This window comes from Zingiber officinale, chromosome 4A (genome assembly GCF_018446385.1).
Source record: "Zingiber officinale cultivar Zhangliang chromosome 4A, Zo_v1.1, whole genome shotgun sequence".
In the NCBI taxonomy this organism is placed as follows: Eukaryota; Viridiplantae; Streptophyta; class Magnoliopsida; order Zingiberales; family Zingiberaceae; genus Zingiber; species Zingiber officinale.
The window spans coordinates 58,499,226-58,519,683 of NC_055992.1; the positions used below are offsets into that span (position 1 = coordinate 58,499,226).

The following is a 20,458-nucleotide window of genomic DNA, read 5'->3' on the forward strand; positions in this document are numbered from 1 at the left end:
GCAAACCAAACAAGACACTTATCACCGTGCTCTTCCCATCCATTTTGTTTTCCAAAAAAATGACAATCTTGGTGGAAAAACCTGGATGCTTCAGTTGATTGATTGTTTGGGTGGATATTTTACCCACATTCATAATGAATAAGTTGAAGGAGAACTTTAGCGTAACGATAAAATTGTTATCATATGACCAAAAGATCCTACAATAGATCCTTCCCTGAGACCCGTATGTATCCTTTTTTATTCATAATGAATAAGTTGCATAATGCACATGACATAACCATCATCTTTCTCATGTGACATGACAAGATAATATGTTTTTTTTTAGCATTGGACAAGTAGTGTAGAGTAGTAGATAGTACCGTACACAAGGAGACGTTTAGGTAACTACCGAATACTAACCATGCATTGGTAGGACTTAGCATGGGATAACACACATTAATTTTGCATTCAACAGTGAGTGTCGTTCGTACAAGGAGAATACATCACAAAAGATTCTCTTAAAGAAAATAAACAAAAATACAAACGCCTACATTCGTCTCCATCAAGAAAGCCAATGGTTCAATTTCCTGATCGTTGAGAATCCAAGCAAAGTTCAATTTAGCATGACAGCTTCCATAATGCTGAGTAAGATTCTACTGTTGATCTGAAATACTCATGCCTTGGAGGAGCTCCCAATACAAGGATATAGAAAAATATTCAAGCAGAGAACCCAACATGGAAGATGGATCCATAGTAGGTACATATAGGTGGCACTATTCCATGACCATAAGATTTGTGCCCATTCCCAAAAGTCACCAATATCTATATTTCCAGAAGCACCAAAAAGAGTTTTTGCTATTAACAAAGCAGCCGGTGGGAAAGCAACCACAAGCAAAGCTAAATTAGATGTCAACATCAGTGCCTTCGCAAAAACACCTTGAGTCTGTTTTCTAGCAGGTTTTACTAATAAACACATTGGAACAATTAGCATGGCCCCAATCTGTGCAGTTGAGAAATTGATGACTGACATTAAGCTCAGACCTATTGCAGCAGCAACAATCATGACAGATTTCAATAGTTCCCACCCACAATCAATAGAGGAACTCCACAAAATCAAGTACGTGATTAACAGAAAACAGATAGCTACTGCAGCCCAAGCTGATGTGAACGATGATGGGGTTACTAAGGGGAGTTGCAAGAGCACATATGGAAGCAATGATGTAATCATGGCCCAGAGATGAATCAAAAACACCACCTTGGCAGCTTGAAGCCATTTCCACGATCCATCTTTATTGCTGGAACCATTATTACTAGAAAAGAGAGCAGCAGCAACTATTGGTAGAGGAGCTATTAGGATTCCAAAGGGAATCATGTAAATTCCAACGGAAACATACTTATGAGGAGCTGTTAAAAAGTAGAGGAAAAATGACTGATGGAACTTCTCGAGAAGGTTATTTACTGAGCGGATAACTCCTTCAATTAACCTGGAAAATCAGGAGGAGAAAAAAAAAGATTTTCACTAACTGAACCAAGAAAACATTACATTGTTCGTCTCCATTGAGTACAAAATCATAATAGTTGTGCAATGTCCCATAACATCCTGCTCTATTTTATATAGAAATTAAACTTTGATGTTTTCCTTCTAATGCTTACTAGAGTTAGGTTCTTCACCAACGAACGGGACATGTAAAGAAGTGTAATATTCCCTTTTACTCATCTGTCTTCAGGAAGGAGGCATCTAAACAACTAGCTAAATGTCAAAGATCACCCGAGACACCTCTGAACCAATTCCATTGCACAATAATTCCATAAATTTAATAAGAAACATAGGTGAGTACCATGTAAGCAGAAAGCAAATGGATGCTATTAGAAATGATGGAATTACACTTCAACAGAGAAACTATAGCCAACTTGAGATAAAACCATAAAGGATCTCAGATTTATGTCCACTTTTTCAAAAGAAAAGCCAAAAAAAAGTTTTGACAATGTGCTAGATTGTAATTTTTCAAAAAAAAATAAGTGCAATCAAAATAATTAAGTAAATAATTGTGTGTAAAATATTTTTTATATTTAGAGAAGTCAAAAAGGCAAGCACAGAGATACTTTTTTTTTTGTTTTTCTTTCATTTTTCAGATTTTTGTTTTTCCTCGAAAAAGGAAACTTGGATAAATCACAAAACAAAAGCAGAAATTTGCCCAGAAAATGGAACTAACCTTCCAGTTTTAAGAAGAAATGCAGATCGAACATTCTCATTATTCAGAGAAGACCTGGGTGAGAACTCAAGTGTGACTGCATCTACTTGGTAATTACGGAATGCTCCATGAGAGCCAGTAGGAACACCAAGTGCCTGCGGCAATGAAAACAACCTAATGAACTTGATAAACAAATCAGAATACCAGGCAACTAAACATCTATTATGCTACCTGATAGTAAATTGAGCTTGCAAGTGTAGCTGTTCCTTCAACATAATCAGCAGATGTGATATCAAGTTTCCATTTTGGATTCAAAAGTTTAGCCAATGTAGTAATATGCTGCAACATCTCACCAAGTAATTTAACCCATGAAGCTTTAAGAAAATAAATTATAGAACCAATCTTCACACGTAAACCTTGTCTGTGAACTGCCAAATAATGAGCAATATTGATAAGGTCAAGGTTAGGCATTTGGCCATTTGAGGCCTCTGCATAAATAGATAGGCTGTCTCTTTCCTCCTTCTCTTTCTTGTCTACAACCTTGAGCACAAGTGCAGCAGCCATTGTTCCAGCACGCTTGTAAACATAAGAATTATGGCCTTCAACCTTGATATGATCTAGTGAATCACTATTGTTTTCTTCAAAGCATGCATCATCAACAATTCTACTCGTCTCACCTGGGAAGGCAGGACCATGATAATCTTTTAGCCATGAATCAACTGTCATATACTCCCCATATCTGGAATCAGCAGCTAACCAAACAATATCCTTTGCAAGCCATGTAACATGGCTTAGAAGTGAAATAATAGAGAAACCAATCCCTAGTGAAACAGCATCACTGTATGTGGTGTTTTGTGAATTGTAAGGAGTTACCAATACAATAGTTTCTTTTCCATCACCACGAGGAGCTCGTATGATGCCTACAGCATTTAGAATAAATGATCCACAACTAGGGTTAGCTGGCAAGTCCAAATTATCAGTGGTGGAAGAGAAGAAATGAAGAGGGTGGAACTTATTTGCACGAGGCACAAATTTGTGGTAATATGATTCAGCACCCACAGCCACTATATACTCACGTAGCAATTTTGCTATTTCTCTGTAATTTAAGGAAGTTTGTGATTAAACAGCATTGGAAAATAGAAGTCAAAAAAGAAAAACTCACAGGTTACAGAGCTTAAACATGTTATGAAACATGGACCTATCTACAATACCTCCACTAATGGTGCACAAGATTTAACTTTGAAATTTCAATAAATAAATAAATGAAATAAGATGTGAAAAAAATATACAATTAAGCACAGTAAGATGCATGTTGATGCATTTCTAGGAGTTCCACCTGCAGGTGTTTGTAAAATGCCAATGCTTCTTTTAGTATATTGTGAATGGTAAAACCCCAAGTTTGCATTCATAATCTGGATTGGCTAGACTACTTTTATTAGGTCTATTCAAGGTCCCGTGCCTATCTTTTATCATCACTAAACCCAATGTTAAAATCCTTGTTTCCATGAAATGTTTGAAGGCATATACGTTCAGTGGTGGAACTGTTTCCCAACTAAACCACTGCTGTTAAGTAATTAGTCTTTCCTACATACATTTGTATGCTTATTATTTATAATAAAAAAAAATCAGTTTAATTTATTCAAATCTACAGTGGGTTTATGATCATCCACTAGCCACATTCAGACAACATAATCGAAGTGGTAAAGAAATTCCATCTTTATGTATCAAATGTACAATTTTCCAGTATGCATATGCTTCAATAAAAAACCCTGATGAATCACTTAAACCTGTTGTTATGAGAGCTACTAAGTATATAGTGTAGGGATCTATAGCAAAAAACAAACTAAAAATACAGCGGAAATTGATCCCTCTAGAGATCCATGCGAATGGAACTACTCTTGTAACTACTCTTCTAGTTAGGATTGTTACCTTTGATGTGTGAACAACCCTTAGAAGACTGCTAGTCCGGCCGAGTGCGATCAGAATATCCGTGCCTCTACGGTATCCACATGAGCATGTTCTTTGTTCGTCCCGCGAACTCAGAAATTAGAGTCTCAAAACTCTAATTCTCACATAAGTTGGAGAATCTTAAGCACTCACCTTCTCAAGTTGGAGAGTCTTAAGCATTCACCTTCTCCATAAGTTGGAGTCTTGCTAGCAATGGTATTTAAGGTGATGATCAAAAAGAAAACCTAACCAATAACCATTAGGGTTTCTGGTAGTAGGCTTTCTAATTGGAGTGGGCTTAAATGAAAGAACAAGTTTATTGGATTAACTCATTAAATCCATAAGCCTTTAAGATCTAATTGGATTAACCCATTAATCCAATAAGTCCAAAACCCAAGTTGATTAACTTATTAATCCAATAAGCTTAAGGTTTGAAACCATTAAATAAACTAATCTTCAAATCAACATGCTCTCTGTGTATGATCCATTAGGTTCTTGTAACGTTGACATACACAAGCAATGAGTGACATCTAGCAATATATCATTGCTACTCAAGTGACGAGAATGTCGAGATCCAACCAAACCTATTCTTGACTATTATCTCGTATAACTCATTCATTTTGTTCTTGATATTTAGATTGATCCATCAGGCATATACCGTGTCATCCTCTCATCAATCTATGTATTTTTTGATCTCTAAGAAAGTCAAGGAATAAAATCTTGAACGGCCTAAGATGGACAATTTTTATAGTTCCGACATGGGACCGGCACCGGCATAGCAAGGGCAACAATTTCAGGTGCATCATCATCATGCATGTCACGTGCGCACAACAGAAGGAAGAAGGAATCAAGACCTGCAAGCATCCAGCAAGAGATTAGCAGCGGAGAAGCGGTAATGAGGCTAGCGGCGGCGTGGTGCCTTGGTGGCGAGGTGACGAGAAAAAATCACGAAGGGGAGGAGAGAGAGGCTGATCGCAAATCGGTGAGGAAAAGTTGAATTTTATTAAAAGTTTTAATTAAGACCATTATATTATATATATATTCTCTAATTAATTATTATATAAATATAAAATATATATTATATAAATTAATAATTAATTAAATAAAATTTTAATTAATTAATATAATTATAATATATAATTTTATTATTTTTATTAAAAATATTTTTAAAATAAAATAAAAAAAGATCATTTATACTTCCCCGGTACCCCGTATGGCGGGAGCTTCGTACACCGGGCTGCCCTTTTTTTTTTTATAGTTATATAATTTAAAATAATTTTAAAATCAAACTTTAAATTATTTTTATAAATTAAAAATAGATTAAAATTTTATAAAAATATTTAAAATAATTTTAAAAATCAATAAATAATTTTAAAATTTTATAAATAATTCTAAAAATTAATTATTAAAAATTTAAAAATATATAAATTTTTAAAATAGATTTGATTTTAAAATGCAATATAAGCTATTATATAAATAAATAAATAAATAATTTGTATAATTATTATATGTAAATTAGGATTTTTGCGTTAATTTAAATAATTATCACAGATAATTTATTTATTTTTAATCTTAGAATCAAGATTGGGAATCATGAATATTAATATATTTTTTACACCTAGGAAATACTATAAATTAGCTCTCCTTTATTTCCGAAGTTTTGATAAAGATATATTATCAAGTTACATAAAATTAATATACAACTTATTTTTAAATTATACATGTTTATGCTAGCTGAATAAATATAATAATATCCTAGAATAGTAGGTTTTAATATACAGCATATGATTGAATTGATTGTGCAAGGCTGTCGATATATATATATATAACACTACTCTTAAATATTTCTAGTCAAATACTAATAAACAAGGGCAATTTTAATGAGTTTAGACGCCAACTAATGACTTAATCTCACAAGTATATAAAATATCAAGTTGACACATGAGTGTACTGAATTGACCCACCTTGAGAAGTGTCATTGATCGTTATATAAGTGTTATAAACATTCTTATAGTAACTATTGATATAAATAGTTCTTAGACCTAAAGTCACTACGGTTCTCTACATAAGAAGTTGTGTACTTTGACATCGACAAATGTCATCTGTAATAAGGTGGACTATAAAGTTGTTCACTGGTATGCAATGAGCTATGCAAAAGGATGTGAGTCATGTAGATGAGATTTGTCCCTTCTATATAACGGAAGAGATATTTGTGGATCCCTTGATTGAGTAGGACTACTGAAATGCATGGTCATACTCAAATAAGTCAATATGATATATTAAGCTTATTTGGTTAAATGAGTCTACTTAAAGCAAGATTTAAAATCTCGACCCTTGCCGAGGTTTTGGTCCCAAATCGGAACAATATAGTTTTGGTACTATATTGTGCTGTGCCGATATGGTTTCTCTATAATTGTGCCTTAGGGTTAACACTAACATATAGATTAATCAAAAACCTCTTCAAGTAACTTAGTATAATTGTTTTGATGGAAAATCGTAGTGGTTAATGCCTAAAAACCTCTGGCAAGTGATGAGTGGAAGATACTGATGTGTATAATTGCATTTATTATTCATAAAAAATTGTGAATTGTCTTATCAGTCCATGTCGTCCAAGATTAGTCTCTTTAGTCAGCGCCATTACAAAAACAAAAAAAAAACTAATGATGGCTTTGATTCTCCTCTATTGACCATTGTGATTGTCGATGCCATAACATAAAGGTTTTAAAGAGTATGCAGAGCAGTATGCAGCCTGCCAATATGCTAATGCAAGCATGGAAGCATATTGAGCCCAAATTATTTTAAAAGACATGAAGTATGCAGGCGCCCTTGTGGATGCACATGTGATCCATATTCTTTTGGAAAATAACATTAGTGACAGAGTGATGCATAAGATCATGTGTCAAAAATATAAGTTTACAACAACTGCATAATTTATCAATTTAATCATTACAATTAATATAAACAAAATATACCACTTAACAATTAAATTAATCAACTTAAGCAATATTTCATACAAAATATTTTTCATATGAATCTTATTAATACATGTGCCACAAAATCCATAATAAAAAGCATACTTTACTTGGACTCAATTATAAGTATCAACGTGGCTTAAAACTGACATTTCTAAGAACTTTTCCACATGATCAGTAGAGTTTTTGAGTATGGACTTTGAATGTTTCTGTTGGTGCCATTTTCCGACATGAGTATGGAGGAGTTAAATGAAGAGTCCAAAATACAACCAATGCAATCATTAAAAATAGATAAACAAATAAATAAATAATAAAATATAAATGAAAAAAAAAACAAATACATTATCTATTTGGTAGAATTAGTTTAATCAAACCAAAATCACTTTCATGACTTGGAATTTTGATGAGAAGGGGATTGATTTAGCCTCCATAATACTTGACCATCAGCAGATGCAATAACTCACTCTTTGCATAAGCCAATAAAGCTGCATGTGCAACTTACCACCAACCTTTTATAAAATTGCATACAAGATCAACTTGTACACAATTGTCATATGCTGATAGTAACCTTTGGCATGTACATAATATCCCAACAATTTTTACAAGACTTGCAAAATTTGCTTGAGATTGAAAATGTAATATCTATCCTATAAGATGTAATCTTAGCTTGTAGCATACTGGGAGGGAATAGCCGATGCAAACAGCTGAGTAAATTTGGATATAATAAAGGGTAAAAGGTCTAAGACAATGTTATAATTCATCAATGAAAAAAGTAGCAAATAACTGATGTGTGTTCATTAGTGGTTTCAGTCAGTGTTTTCAATAGCGGCGAATAGCACGCTACGATCAACGAACGTTGCAGAGCGTATTAGCAATTGTCTCGAATAACCCACGTTATTCGGGACAATAGCATCAATAGCACACATAACGTGCGCTATCGTGACCTAGTGGCCTATAGCGGGCATTATAGTTGATTACAAAACAGAGGCGAGGAGGCAAAGGCGAGTAGAATTACCTTTGAGAAGGTAGGGCAGAGGCGACTGGCCAGCGGTGGCTAGGGACTGGCCAGCGGTGGCGAGGGACTGACGAGCAACGGCGAGGGATGGTGACTGGAGGTCAGGTTTTCGTCTTCCTCTTCAGTTTTCTTCGTTTGCTTTCTCCTTTTTATTTCTCGTTTCTCAAAGGAGAAAAAGCAATCGCGGTTCATTTTTCGTTTCTGAAGTCGGCCATATGGATCGATCGAGTGATCGATTCAGATTTTTCTGTTAATAGATTTTTCTGCGAACAGAAAGGTTCTAGATCGATCTAGATGCCCTAGATTGATTCCAAATTTTTTTCTAATTAATTAATTATTTATTCTGATTTTTTTCTTTTGTTTTTCTAGGATTTTGATTGTATATTTGGAATTTGCAATGTCTACGAATTTGTTAAAAAAAAGATAAAAAAGATATTGGTTGGAAATATTATTATCAAACGGAGGGGGGAAAAATCTGTTCAGTGCAAATTTTATCATCATATATCGAATGGAGGGATCACTCACTTAAAGGAACATTTAGCTCAAACTCATAAAGGGGTTGCACCTTGTGTTAGTGTTCCAGATGATATTAAGCAATAAATTAGAGAATCACTTGACAAAATTAGAGCATCTAAAAGCAAACAAACCCAATTGTTACGAGAGATTGGTGAGAGTCCAGAGTACGAGTACGCAATCATCAAAAGTTGGAAGTATAGGGGGAAATTCAATTGGATGTTCTTCTAGTAGTGGTGAATCAAAAGGTAAAGATACTCTTCATGGATTTGTTAGTTCAAAACCTAGACAAGCAACCCTAAATTCGGCATACAAAAAAGATTTACTTGATGTGAAGTGTAGAGTTAGTTGTTTTATTTACTTTACCGCACTTCTGTTTAATGTTGTGAATGATCCTTATTGGTTGCCTATGGTTGAAAGTATTGCGAAATATGGAAGAGGGTTCAAGCCTCCTTCAATGCATGAGTTAAGAACTTGGATAACTTAAGGCTGAGGTTGGCATCAACCTAATATATGAGGAGCATAAAAAGGCAAGGAAAAAATATGGATGCACTATTATGTCCAATGGTTGGACGGATGGGAAGAATAGAAGTTTGATCAATTTTTTGGTGAATAGTACCGTCGGCACTTTCTTTTTAAAATCTATTGATGCATCAGCTTATATTAAAAATGGGGAATTGATCTTTAAATATCTTGATGATGTTGTTGACGAGGTGGGAGAGGGTAAGGCAGGGAAAAAAATTATAAAGACTAGACACGGAATTTGGTGGACACCTTTTGCGGCACATTGCATTGATCGAATGTTGGAGGATATTATAAAGTTGAAGATTTTTTCTAACACAATTAAGCATGCTAAGATGGTTGTGAAGTTCCTTTATAGTCATGGGACTATACTTTCTTTAATGAGAAAGTATACAAACGGTAAAGAAATTCTCTGTCCTGCTGTTACTCGCTTTACTACTTCATTTCTCACTCTTCAGAGTATGTATAAGGTTAAAAGACCACTTGAACAAATGTTTACTTCTGAATATTGGGTTAGTTCACCACTATCTCAATCAACTCCAGGGAAGGTCGTGAAGAGAATTGTTGTTAATGATCCCAACTTTTGATCATATGTTGCATTTTGTGTTAAGAGTGTTGTTTCTTTTGTAAGTGTGTTAAGGGAAGTTGATTCGAAGGAGAGATCGGCCATGGGATATATTTATGAACTTCTGGATAAGGCAAAAGAGACAATAAAATTTAATTGTGGGGGAGTTGACAGAAAATACAAGCCCAGTTGAAAAAAAAAATTGATTGATGATGGACTCCACAACTCCATCATCCTCCACACGCGGTCGGTTACTATTTAAACCCGCAATTGCGTTATGAAGAAAGATTTTCTGATTGTGATGAAGTTAGAGATGGATCGTATGCTTGCATGGAAGATGTTGTCTTTTAATGATCGTCTTAAAGTGGACATCCAATTGGACTTGTATAACAAAGCTAAAGGAGAATTTGGAACTCCAATAGCAAACGAACAAGAATGTTGCGGACTCCGGGTAAAATTTAGTTCTTGTAACCCTTCTTGTAAAATTATACTAGCATTCGTATTTTAAAATTATATATATATTCTTGTAATTTTCTTTATGTTATTAGCCTCGTGGTCGGAACGTTTTGGAAGTAAGGCACCCGAGCTTACTACGTTTGCAATTCAAGTGTTTGGTCTCACTTGTAGTGCTTTGGGATGTGAAAGAAATTGGAGCACTTTTGAATCAGTGAATTTTCTATGTTTATAACTCTACTTGAATTTTAATTGTTTTATAATTTTCATATCATTGTTTAATTTTTTATATATGTTTTCTTCTTTGTAATATTAGATTCATACAAAAAAGAGAAATAGGCTTGAACATGCGAAATTGAATACATTGGTGTTTATGAAATATAACTTCAAGCTTAGGGAGAGAAGCATTAGGAGAGACAAGATTGATCCTATTATAATTGATGAAATTGATTCAGATGATAAATGGATAACTGAGAAAGAAGGTCCTGTCCTCCCCATAACCATTGAAGATGATGAATTATTTGAAAGTTGTGAGTATGCAGTCGATTATCTTTGAAAGTCTTTTCGACTTAGATAAGCGAGTCGAAGATGTTGAGGATATAGTTGAAATTCCTCCTACGAATTCAAAAAAAAAAAAAGAGTTGTTGAAAATTCAAGTAAGCATATGCAAATTATTTACTTATATCTACTTCACCTATAATTGATTCTTAAATGCCGTATCTCTTATATAATAGGTGGAAGCAAAGACAAACAAGCAATGTTGAGTCTTGTGGAAGATAATCATCTTGATGCTAAAAATTATGGTGGAATAATTCCAACAACTTTTGATAGTGGAAATTTTCCAACCAGACACTATTAATGATGATAGTGATATAGAGCTGGATGATACTGATTATTTTAAATTGTTATTCTTGGATATTTTAACATGTAATGAATTATTATGATTAATTTTAGGTTATGTTATTTTTATTGTTATTATATAAGTATATTTTGATTTTTTAATTTAAAAATTGACGTGTACGAAAAGCTTGCGCTATGCGCTTCGCTATTTATGTTATACAATGACAAGACAAAAATGCTATGAACCAACACTACGCGATTTAAAACACTAGTTTTAGTAGATACCTATGAAGAGAATAAAAGAAGCAGATGAATCTAATGCCACATATGGAAATAACCACATAACAAAGAATGATCTATTAGAGGGGTTTCACAGGATATTAAAATTTTCAACAAACCAAAACAAATTAACAATCTAAACAAAAATGTAGATCATTTAACTAACTTCCAGAGGAAAACATATGAGAACATATAATATACAGAAGTGAGGATGTTCATACATTCCTGAAGCTTTTGCAGCTCCTCGATTAAGTATGTCCATAGTGAGTCTGTTGGCATCTAGAACTTCTTGTGAGGAGAAGGCTGGATCAGCTGACCCTGTACCAGATCCAGTGTTTTGTCAAATTTAAATGCTAGTGTAGTCAGTATATTGCATGATATATGCAAGTGCTTATGGATGAATTAAGGCAAAGAAAATACTCCGGAAAAGGAAACTCCAACCTAAAGAGTAGCCAAAAGGATGATTGAATAATTGACTCATTAGGTATAGTTTCACTAACATTCTTTTCCCTTTTCTTCATTCAGTTTTATGAGAATTTTTATATTATTTTACCAGAAGCAATAGAAATACTCCCAAAGTTGACAGTTGCAAATTGCAAGGAGGCTAAGTAAGTTCCCTAACGATCAAAGCAAGAGGGAAGGCCAGAACCACTTGCACCATCCTGTTATGTGGATATGGTTTTCACACCATCAATGCCTCTGCAATTACTTGGCAAAGGTCAGATCTACCTTAGAACTGTCACATCATGACCAAAGTCAGCAGCCTTATGGTTCCACATGATTGAAACCTTGAATTGTTTTGTCAGTTTTCAAACGGTATCTCATGAGCTAAAGGTTCCACTTGAGTGAAACATCCAACATAACCACAAAAAAATGTAGGGAATTTTGGCTAGTTTTAGTACCACCAAAAAGTTAACACACTTGTGCAACAAAAAAAATACATCAACTCAAACTAGAATGCAAACGAATAAAATGTTTTTGTTCGACTAATGAATCGAAGGATCTGCCAATAACTCAACTAACTGTTGCAAGCTAGAGCAATCAACTACATACAAGTTCAATCGAGTCAGTTGAAGCAATCAATCAAGTGGATTTTAGCCCCTAGTTGTTGGCAACAAGAGCTTATAAGAGGGGGTTTGAGGGGGGGATTTTAGCAGCACTTATGTGCATACAAATGAGATAAAATCAAGCAACAAGCTAAAGCAAGAAAAGAGAAAAGTTTACCCCCAAGGGTAGGGTGTCATAGTTAGGAATTCTAGTGATAGATCAGGGATATAAAGTTCAAGACTTAACTATAGCGTATTATTGAAAATTTTTCTCCTTGATGAGTAGTGGACTTGAGAATGTTGGCTGTTAGGATGGACTGCATTTCCTGATTTACCCAGGTAGCTGATGGGTTCGTGGGATCAAACCGGTAGGTTCGATGTTACTTGGTTAATCATTTTTTTTTAAGAAAAGAGAAAAATTCCAATTGTATAATCCATTTCTTGTTTTGTAATTGTTTTGTTTAACAATTGTATTCTTCCTGCTGCACGGTACAAGTGTAGATTTATAAGATTTTTCCACCTATGAAAGGAATTTCAAGAAGGAGAATCCTCCATTAGGTATCCAAAAAAGAGAAAATACAAAGGAATTTCATAAGTGATCCACTGACAAATTATAGGTCATAAAGTAGGAGTCAAGGGTTGGCAAACCACATAAATTGATTTGTCTTTTGTGCTTCTTTATGTTTTTCATTGCATACTACCCCCAGCGCACTAGTTGCAATCTCAATCCAACAATGTGGTTAGTACTATAAATTAAAATCCTATTCCGTGTTATTTGCCACATGCAAAATCATTTTGTTCCGGATGCTAACCAGCATGCAAAACACACCAAGACCCTGAAACATGTATGTAATGACGATTAAGGGGTTCATGCGAGACAACAGGCCATGAAGATACGAAGTGAGATAACAACAATGTAGCGACGGGCTTTCAGTGACAACTATGAGGTTTCATCCTGCTCCACCACCTAGTTCTCTTTCTTTGCCTAGGGTTTGTGCTTACCATAGCCACTAACATCGACACCTGGCATGTCTTATTTTGACTATGAACAAGATTCCAAATAGTGGATAGTACACAATTTTTTGTTTTCATGCGATCATTGATAGGGGTTGTGCATTAATAGAGATTGCACAGATGATGCAATCTGTATTTGTCAAGAAGCTTGTCCCTTTTTCTACCCCCAAGCATCAAGCTAAAGACCATCATAGACCATAGTTAAAACTTACAAGGTAGAGATAAGTTCAAAACAACCACATTAGGGTTTCTTTATGATTCTAAGCCAATGGTTCCACTTCCATGTGCCTCATTTGAGCTATTTCTGGATTGTACTTATTGTAAAGGGTCTATTAAGGCACAAAGGGATGGCCTAATACCCAATTTTATAAAATAAAAGGGAAAAAGCATGTACATATATTACAAGATATGGGATCCTCTTAAATACACTCTTTTACACATGTCACAAAATTGATTATCGCTAAGAACTAGAACCATGTCCTATGCTATAATAACTCCCATACTAAAATATTGTCCTTCTTTCTTAATTGAAGGGCACAACATTCATACTTACAATATGTTATGTGTATATTTCAAACATATCATTATTAGCAAATTTTTTTAGATGTAATATATATCAACACATATACAAATGCAAAGCATCTTTGCATCCGATAGACTATATATACACAATTAGAGTTTGTTCAAGCCACATATTGCATATGTGCATCCAAAGCAAACAATACATATCAATGTGTGCACGCCGCATATTGCTTTTTTATTTAATTGGCTCAATAGAGCAATTCATATTTATTATTGGATCTACCCCATCTTAATATGTGCAGAACTAAAAACTAAAAGATACAATTTGCCTTCAATAGCACTTCATCACTTAAGGCCCAAATACCCTAATCTCCAAGTTTTCATATTTCGATCTCCCTAGCAAATGAACAACAGGCATACAATATGAGGATTTCAATAATGCCTGTAATGATAATATTATGTCAGTAAGTCACATTTAAACTGTAAAGACATTATACAGTGACTCATTGATATGCCACCTACTTACATTTTTAAAGCCACTACAAGGCAACATCAATAAAAACTTATATATCTTCTCCACTTGACCACTTTTAGGACCTACCAATCCCTCCCCAAAGAGAAAATTTATTTTACATAAACTTTTTCCCTCATACTATTCCCATTAAGAGCAACTCCATGATGAAAATCACATGTAATTTTGAAGTTTCTTCCAAGGATCTCACTCCAATTTAATTCCTCCGAATTACAATCTATAGAATCATCTGCAAACCGCTTGCATGGGTTTGCGGGGGTTGAACCATTCTACGCTTACATCAAACTCAAGACTTTAACCCTTGCAACTTTATAATGTAACTAAAGTAGAGCATTTCAAACTCCATCTTTTTATCGACAATTGGCATGAATTGAATTTGTCATATTAACTGTATTATGCACATGTTTTCTCATAATGATGCACAATGATAGATATCTTTGAGGAATTCAATCTGCATCATTTTGAATAATACAGCAATGATCATAAGAAGTATACTAAGAGATCATAAGAAGTATACTAAGATAATAATTAGTCAAGAAAAAACAATGACGCTAAAAGCACAATGGCTTCCCATATATCTACAGCACCAAGCCAAAAGAAATAAGGGTTGTATTGGTTTTCAGTAACCAAAGTGGAGCAAACAATCATGAAAAATAGACTTTCAAAGTCCTAAAATAGGAAAATTAAAAGACAGGTAAGCAATCCTACAATCTAGAATGAATTCAGAGTTAAAACATAGAAAAAGGAAGATTTATGAGATGACTATAAGAATTGAAACATCTATACTAAATATTAAAAAATTGTGGATATTGAATAAGAAGGCATCAACATATCAAATTAAATAGCCAATTATGAATTCCTTCAGTAAATAGTAGCAAGATACGATGTAGTTCATGAAGCAAATGAAGCCAAGTTCTATAGTTAGCTAATGTTATACTATAGCAAGAACTGATTGAAAATATTAAAACAAGAAATTTTCCAATAAATGTGATTCATTAGATTGGGCTTCCAAGATGCATTGATAAAAACATGAATTACTGATAAAAATAGAAATTTTAACCCATTTGGACTTAGAATTGTACAGTGAGGTCAACTAACTCATTTACTTAATCAAAGATAATGACATAACCTAGTTAGATTTCCTGATCTGCAAAAAGATTCATGGACCTAATGTTGACTCTTCGGTTGTTTTTGTAGATGGTTCAGTAAAAATTAATATTAACAGTGTTGTTATAATGGTTGGGTTAGAACCTTGCATTCACCTTAAATATAGCTGGAAATGTAAGTTATCAAACCATTTCCTTTAACTTCTTATGTCAAACCAAGGTGACTTCATTGTGTGAAATCATCTATTGCTATAACTCAGGGTTCATAGCAATTTAAGTCATGCTTTTCAAAGGACACAAATGGGACAATAGCATACTTGTTATTGGATTGAAACTCAGCAATAAGTACGGTGTTCAATTTAAAAAATATGAGTTAAAAATAATAAATATAGGTTTTCGGCCATCAAATAGCCATTTGAAAGTTGGGAAGTGCACAGCATTCTACCTTTTAGGTGTTGTTGCCTAATCTAAGAAATTTGAAGCCATTCAGAATAAGTGAGCGTGTAGTTAAATAGGGAAAAACATCTGCCTGAGAAGTGAAAAAAGAAATAAATTGGAAATTTTTATGCGGGTTACTAACCTGGCATCAGGGCGTTCTCAGATATATATGTGTTGTTGGCCAAGACGGGGAGGAGGATGAAAGCGATAATCCCAGCGGCACAACACACAACACTTAACTCAGATTGGGACCGTCAAGGAACAGTAATGAACACGATCAGCGTCAAATTAAACAAGACGAACACTAATGAAGTGATGACGAAAACAAGAAAGTACCTAACGAGACCGCTGTGAGCAACGAGGAGCGCACCTAGGCGAAGGATGAGTCTAGATCTGGACTTCTTTCCCTGTTGGGATGTATCTCCCTCTTCCTTGACGGCCATGACGTCAACCACGTAGAGCTTCAGTCGTGGCAGAAGCAGGCGAGTGCGAAGTGTCGCTGCTACCCGTGGCAAGATTGAAGCGAGACGAAAACGGCGCGCGACTCTGCAGGAAGCGGCAGCAAGCGAATGGACGCCGATGGCTGACGCCGGCAGAGGAAGGACTCGTTGTCTCGGATCGGGGGAGAGGGAGGGATTTTGCCCACGGATTCGGGTCGTGGGGAAACGGGGGCGGGTTTAGGGTTGGAGGAATTTTTTCATATGCGGGTTCAGATTTAAGGATTTTTTTTTTATTTGGATTCGGATTCGGATTCGGATTCGGTTGGAGCGGATTTGGAAATACAATCATCCCAATACGAGATGATGGGAGATGGGCATGTGGCAAAAAAATAGAGATGGAGTTGGGAATGGCCGGATGGGGATGAATTTTTTTGAGATTCTTTTGAGGATGAGTATGAGAATTTAATCCTTGTGGGGTTTGAAATGAAGATTTCCTAATTAAATATAACCAGGGATGAGAACTAAAATAAGGATATGGTCGTAGGAATTAATTCGGGGGCGGAAATGAGAATGAAAAATCCGTCCCATTTCATTGTTATCCTAGGGGGAATGAGTGATTAATGGGTCGAGTAATTAGGGTCAATAAAAATTAACAGGTTTCGAATTAACGGTAGGTTAGGAACACTGAAGGCAGAGGTCAAGACGGGGCAATCAATGTGAATAACTTGACTCTAGTATTTAATAGCAGTGTGTAATGTGAAAGTGTGAAGATGAAGGGATCTTGACATCTTGTATTGGAAGGTATAGCCATCAAATTGAGTGTTCGGTTAAATTGAATTGAATCGAATTAAATTAAATTGAATTGCATTAATCAAAAATTTCTCAACTAATCAAATTAATTAAATTTTTTAATAAAAATTAGATTGATAAAATATCGATTAATTTTATAAAAATTTGATTAAGTGAATTAATCATTTTTTTTAGAATAACGGGAGATTAATTGAAATCGAAATTAAATTTTGTTTAACAATAATAAAATTATGAACAATTTATGGGTTCAAATTTTTTATTTCGATTTATACAATTTATTCAAATTAATTGAAAAAATTGATTTTTTAGAAAAAAAAACTAAAATATCAAATTAACTAAATAGAATTTTTAAATTCGATTGATTACATCGATTTATTCTATTTAACTAAATTTTGAGTACTCCCTAATCTCCATTGGTAGCCAAAGGACTCCAGTTAATGACCAGAAGTGTCTTCTATCCATTATAACTCTAAATTAAAATAAAAACTTAATTTAGAAAAAAAAAATTGGCGTGAAACAAAGCTAAATAAAAGTAAAAAAAATTAATTATTCATTAAGTATTTTCATCCAAAGTCATTGATAACCTTGAAATTCTTAAATGTATATTAAACTAACACAGTTTGTTCAAAATGACCTCTTGAATTTATCTATATATTTTTTAAAAAAAAAATCGTCTTTTAAATTCTTAATGAATTTTGGTTAAACAGCTTAGATTTGTTGCACTTTTAGTTGTCCCCTGAATTCATTCAGATTCTTATTTCAAATTAAGAACTTTAATAATAAAAAAAAAAAGTTTGATCTCTTTAAAATCATTAGTAACTTTTGATCAAAACACAATTAAAAAGGCTTTTATATATATATATATATATATATATATATATATATATATATATATATATATATATATATATATATATATATATATATATTCAATGATCGATTCTCAAGAACTGACGATCTGAGATTTACTTCACTATGCATCTGATGCTTATATATCTACATGTACCTTCTTTCATATCCGTAGGATCGTCACTAGAGAGACTATTAATGTAGCGAATCTATTATTTTTTTTATAAAATCATTAATAACTTTGAAATTAAAGTTTTTTATTGTCTAGTTATAAATAACATAATTTATTTATTTTTTTACTTTAAATTGAAGTTACAATAGATAGAAAGGCATTTTGAAAAGGAAATACATCCTTTAATAAAATACAAAATATGATGTGTGATTTAAAAATTCTAAAAACCTAAGTGCTTCCTTTGATAAATTATTGTTCGGAGTTGGTTTGTTTTGACATAAGCTATTAGTGATGTGGATTCCTTTATTGTTATATAGATGTGTTGTGTGATGGAGCATTCCATCAGTATTTTGATAGTTATGGGAAAGAATTTAAGTTAATTCATTATTATATATATATATATATATATAATTTGACATAGCCAAGGTGCTTAATGGCTTGATGGTTCGAGGTGCATGGGTTGGTGTTAAGAAGGTGAAAGGGTGTCTTTTCCCTTTCACCTTTCAATCCTTTATATTCCTCCATTAATGGAGGTAGAGGAAGATGAAGAGTCATCTTCCTCTATATCATAGGCGTCCAAGGCAATTGGTGAAGGTAAAAAAAAATAAGATAAACACAAGAGAGAAAAGAAGAGGGGACTTGCTATGTGTAAGTTTTTTGCAAAGTCAAAGAGAATGGGTTCGACCCATATAAAAGGTCTTTGTGCAAGGTTCGTCCATATGCACAAGATTGAAAGAGACATGAAGAACATTCAAGATTGGTTTGTCCAATCTCGCAAGAGGAATTTGGTTTGTGAACCATGAAGAGCTTTCCGATTTTGTGATCGTTCTTCCGTCAGCAAGTCTTACCGGTGCCGATTGCAGATCTGCAGTAGATCGCTGTAAGTGTTTACAGTTTTCGTGTTTACTATTTTTCATGCTTAGAACTATCAACAATGGTATCAGAGCGACGCCTAAACATGAAATAATCTCTTCGTCGAAATGAAAATCTCTCTGTCGCAATCGCTAGACAAGATCATGACTGGGTTACGATCTGCCGCAGTTGTCGAGCCCCAAGAAGTTGCTGGCTATCGGCTTCCGTGGCCGGAGAGTGCCGACGACCACGTCGGGAGGCTGACAATCGAAGGTAACGACAATCGCGTTCATCGCGGCAGAAGAAGAGAGTGTTACGATCGCGACAAATAAGAGAAGAAGCTGTACAATCGATTAAACTAACGAACACAGTGAATCTGTGTAAAAAATTGGAGTAATCGATTCAAATAGTTTTTTTTTTAATCAATTAAACGAAGATGAACAGTATTAATTATTATTCATCCGTCAACACTGTTTGAAAACGATTGTTTTAATCGATTAAGATTTCATGCATAAATGGTATATTATGCTAATCATGCGTGAACCGATTGCTCACTATTTAATCAATTAAAATTGATTAATCAAAGTTCGATTAATTGAAAATTAAACTATACTAGCTTGATCCTAGATCTGGTTCAAATCATTGATTGGTTTAACCAGACCAGTTTAATTCAATAATACCTAGATCGAACTCAAATCATTCGTTGGTTTAACCAGTTTGGTTTATTATTGAATTAATTGGGATGATTTTGATTACATAAGTTGGTTTAACCAAAATGATTAGATTTATTCTATTGGGTCAGACTTAATCTAATAAGCATTAGATTGATCAAATGAATCTGAGTTTGATCAATAAGTCTGAAGTTGACTTAAATGGGCTTAGATTAACAGAACATAGGTAAGAAATCCCAGTCCAGTTAGATTAGTTCTAATGAGGACATTGGACAGAGCTCAAGATCTAAATTCCCAATCAACCGATCAAATGGATCAGTCGATTTAGACTCCTATAAATCAAGAAGATTTGTTTTTCTTGATTAATAATATTGGTTCCATGCCTATATAAATTAAATAAAGGCGGTTTTGTACAGGTTAGTTGGTTTTGTACTAACTTATTTAATTTCAATTTAAAGTTGGCACGGATGATTACCAATCCTGGAAACTCGAATAAGAAGAGTTTCCAATCCTGGATAACTACAGGATCTAGGCGTTGATTGGTTCACTGCCGAAGAATCCTAAGGTGGTAGCACACCAGATATGGAGGCTCTCTGAAGGGAGAACCTTATATGCACAGTGGTGTATGGAGCTACTTCACCATGAGTTCCTAGAAGAAGATCATGAAGAATTTGAGAAGAATCCAGAGGAGGATCCTGATGAATCTAAAGAGGATTCTGAAGAAATTTC

At 34.1% G+C, this 20,458-nt stretch overlaps 1 protein-coding gene across 2 annotated transcripts; it reads right to left on the minus strand.

Moving 5' to 3' along the window:
• Positions 1-421: 421 nt before the first annotated feature.
• Positions 422-16,605, minus strand: LOC121969940 (glycosylphosphatidylinositol anchor attachment 1 protein-like). Of its 2 annotated transcripts, XM_042520266.1 has the most exons (7): positions 16,272-16,605; positions 16,078-16,169; positions 11,499-11,595; positions 2,403-3,267; positions 2,193-2,326; positions 1,374-1,463; positions 422-1,289 (listed from the first exon to the last, which is right to left on the minus strand). In XM_042520266.1, exons 1-7 carry the CDS (start codon positions 16,376-16,378, stop codon positions 653-655), a joined length of 2,022 nt encoding a protein of 673 aa, XP_042376200.1. In that variant the 5' UTR covers positions 16,379-16,605; the 3' UTR covers positions 422-652. The 2 variants fall into 2 exon arrangements, with proteins under 2 accessions (XP_042376200.1, XP_042376199.1); XM_042520265.1 differs by having other exon boundaries at positions 422-1,463; positions 16,272-16,602.
• Positions 16,606-20,458: the final 3,853 nt, after the last annotated feature.

Excerpts from the sequence above, each read along its gene's own strand:
- LOC121969940 (XM_042520265.1), bottom strand. The coding sequence starts at position 16,378 with ATGGCCGTCAAGGAAGAGGGAGATACATCCCAACAGGGAAAGAAGTCC. Across the intron at positions 3,268-11,498 it reads GCTGCAAAAGCTTCAGGAAT|AGAAATAGCAAAATTGCTAC; the intron begins GTATGAACATCC and ends CTTAAATTACAG. Across the intron at positions 1,464-2,192 it reads TTTCTTCTTAAAACTGGAAG|GTTAATTGAAGGAGTTATCC; the intron begins GTTAGTTCCATT and ends CTGATTTTCCAG.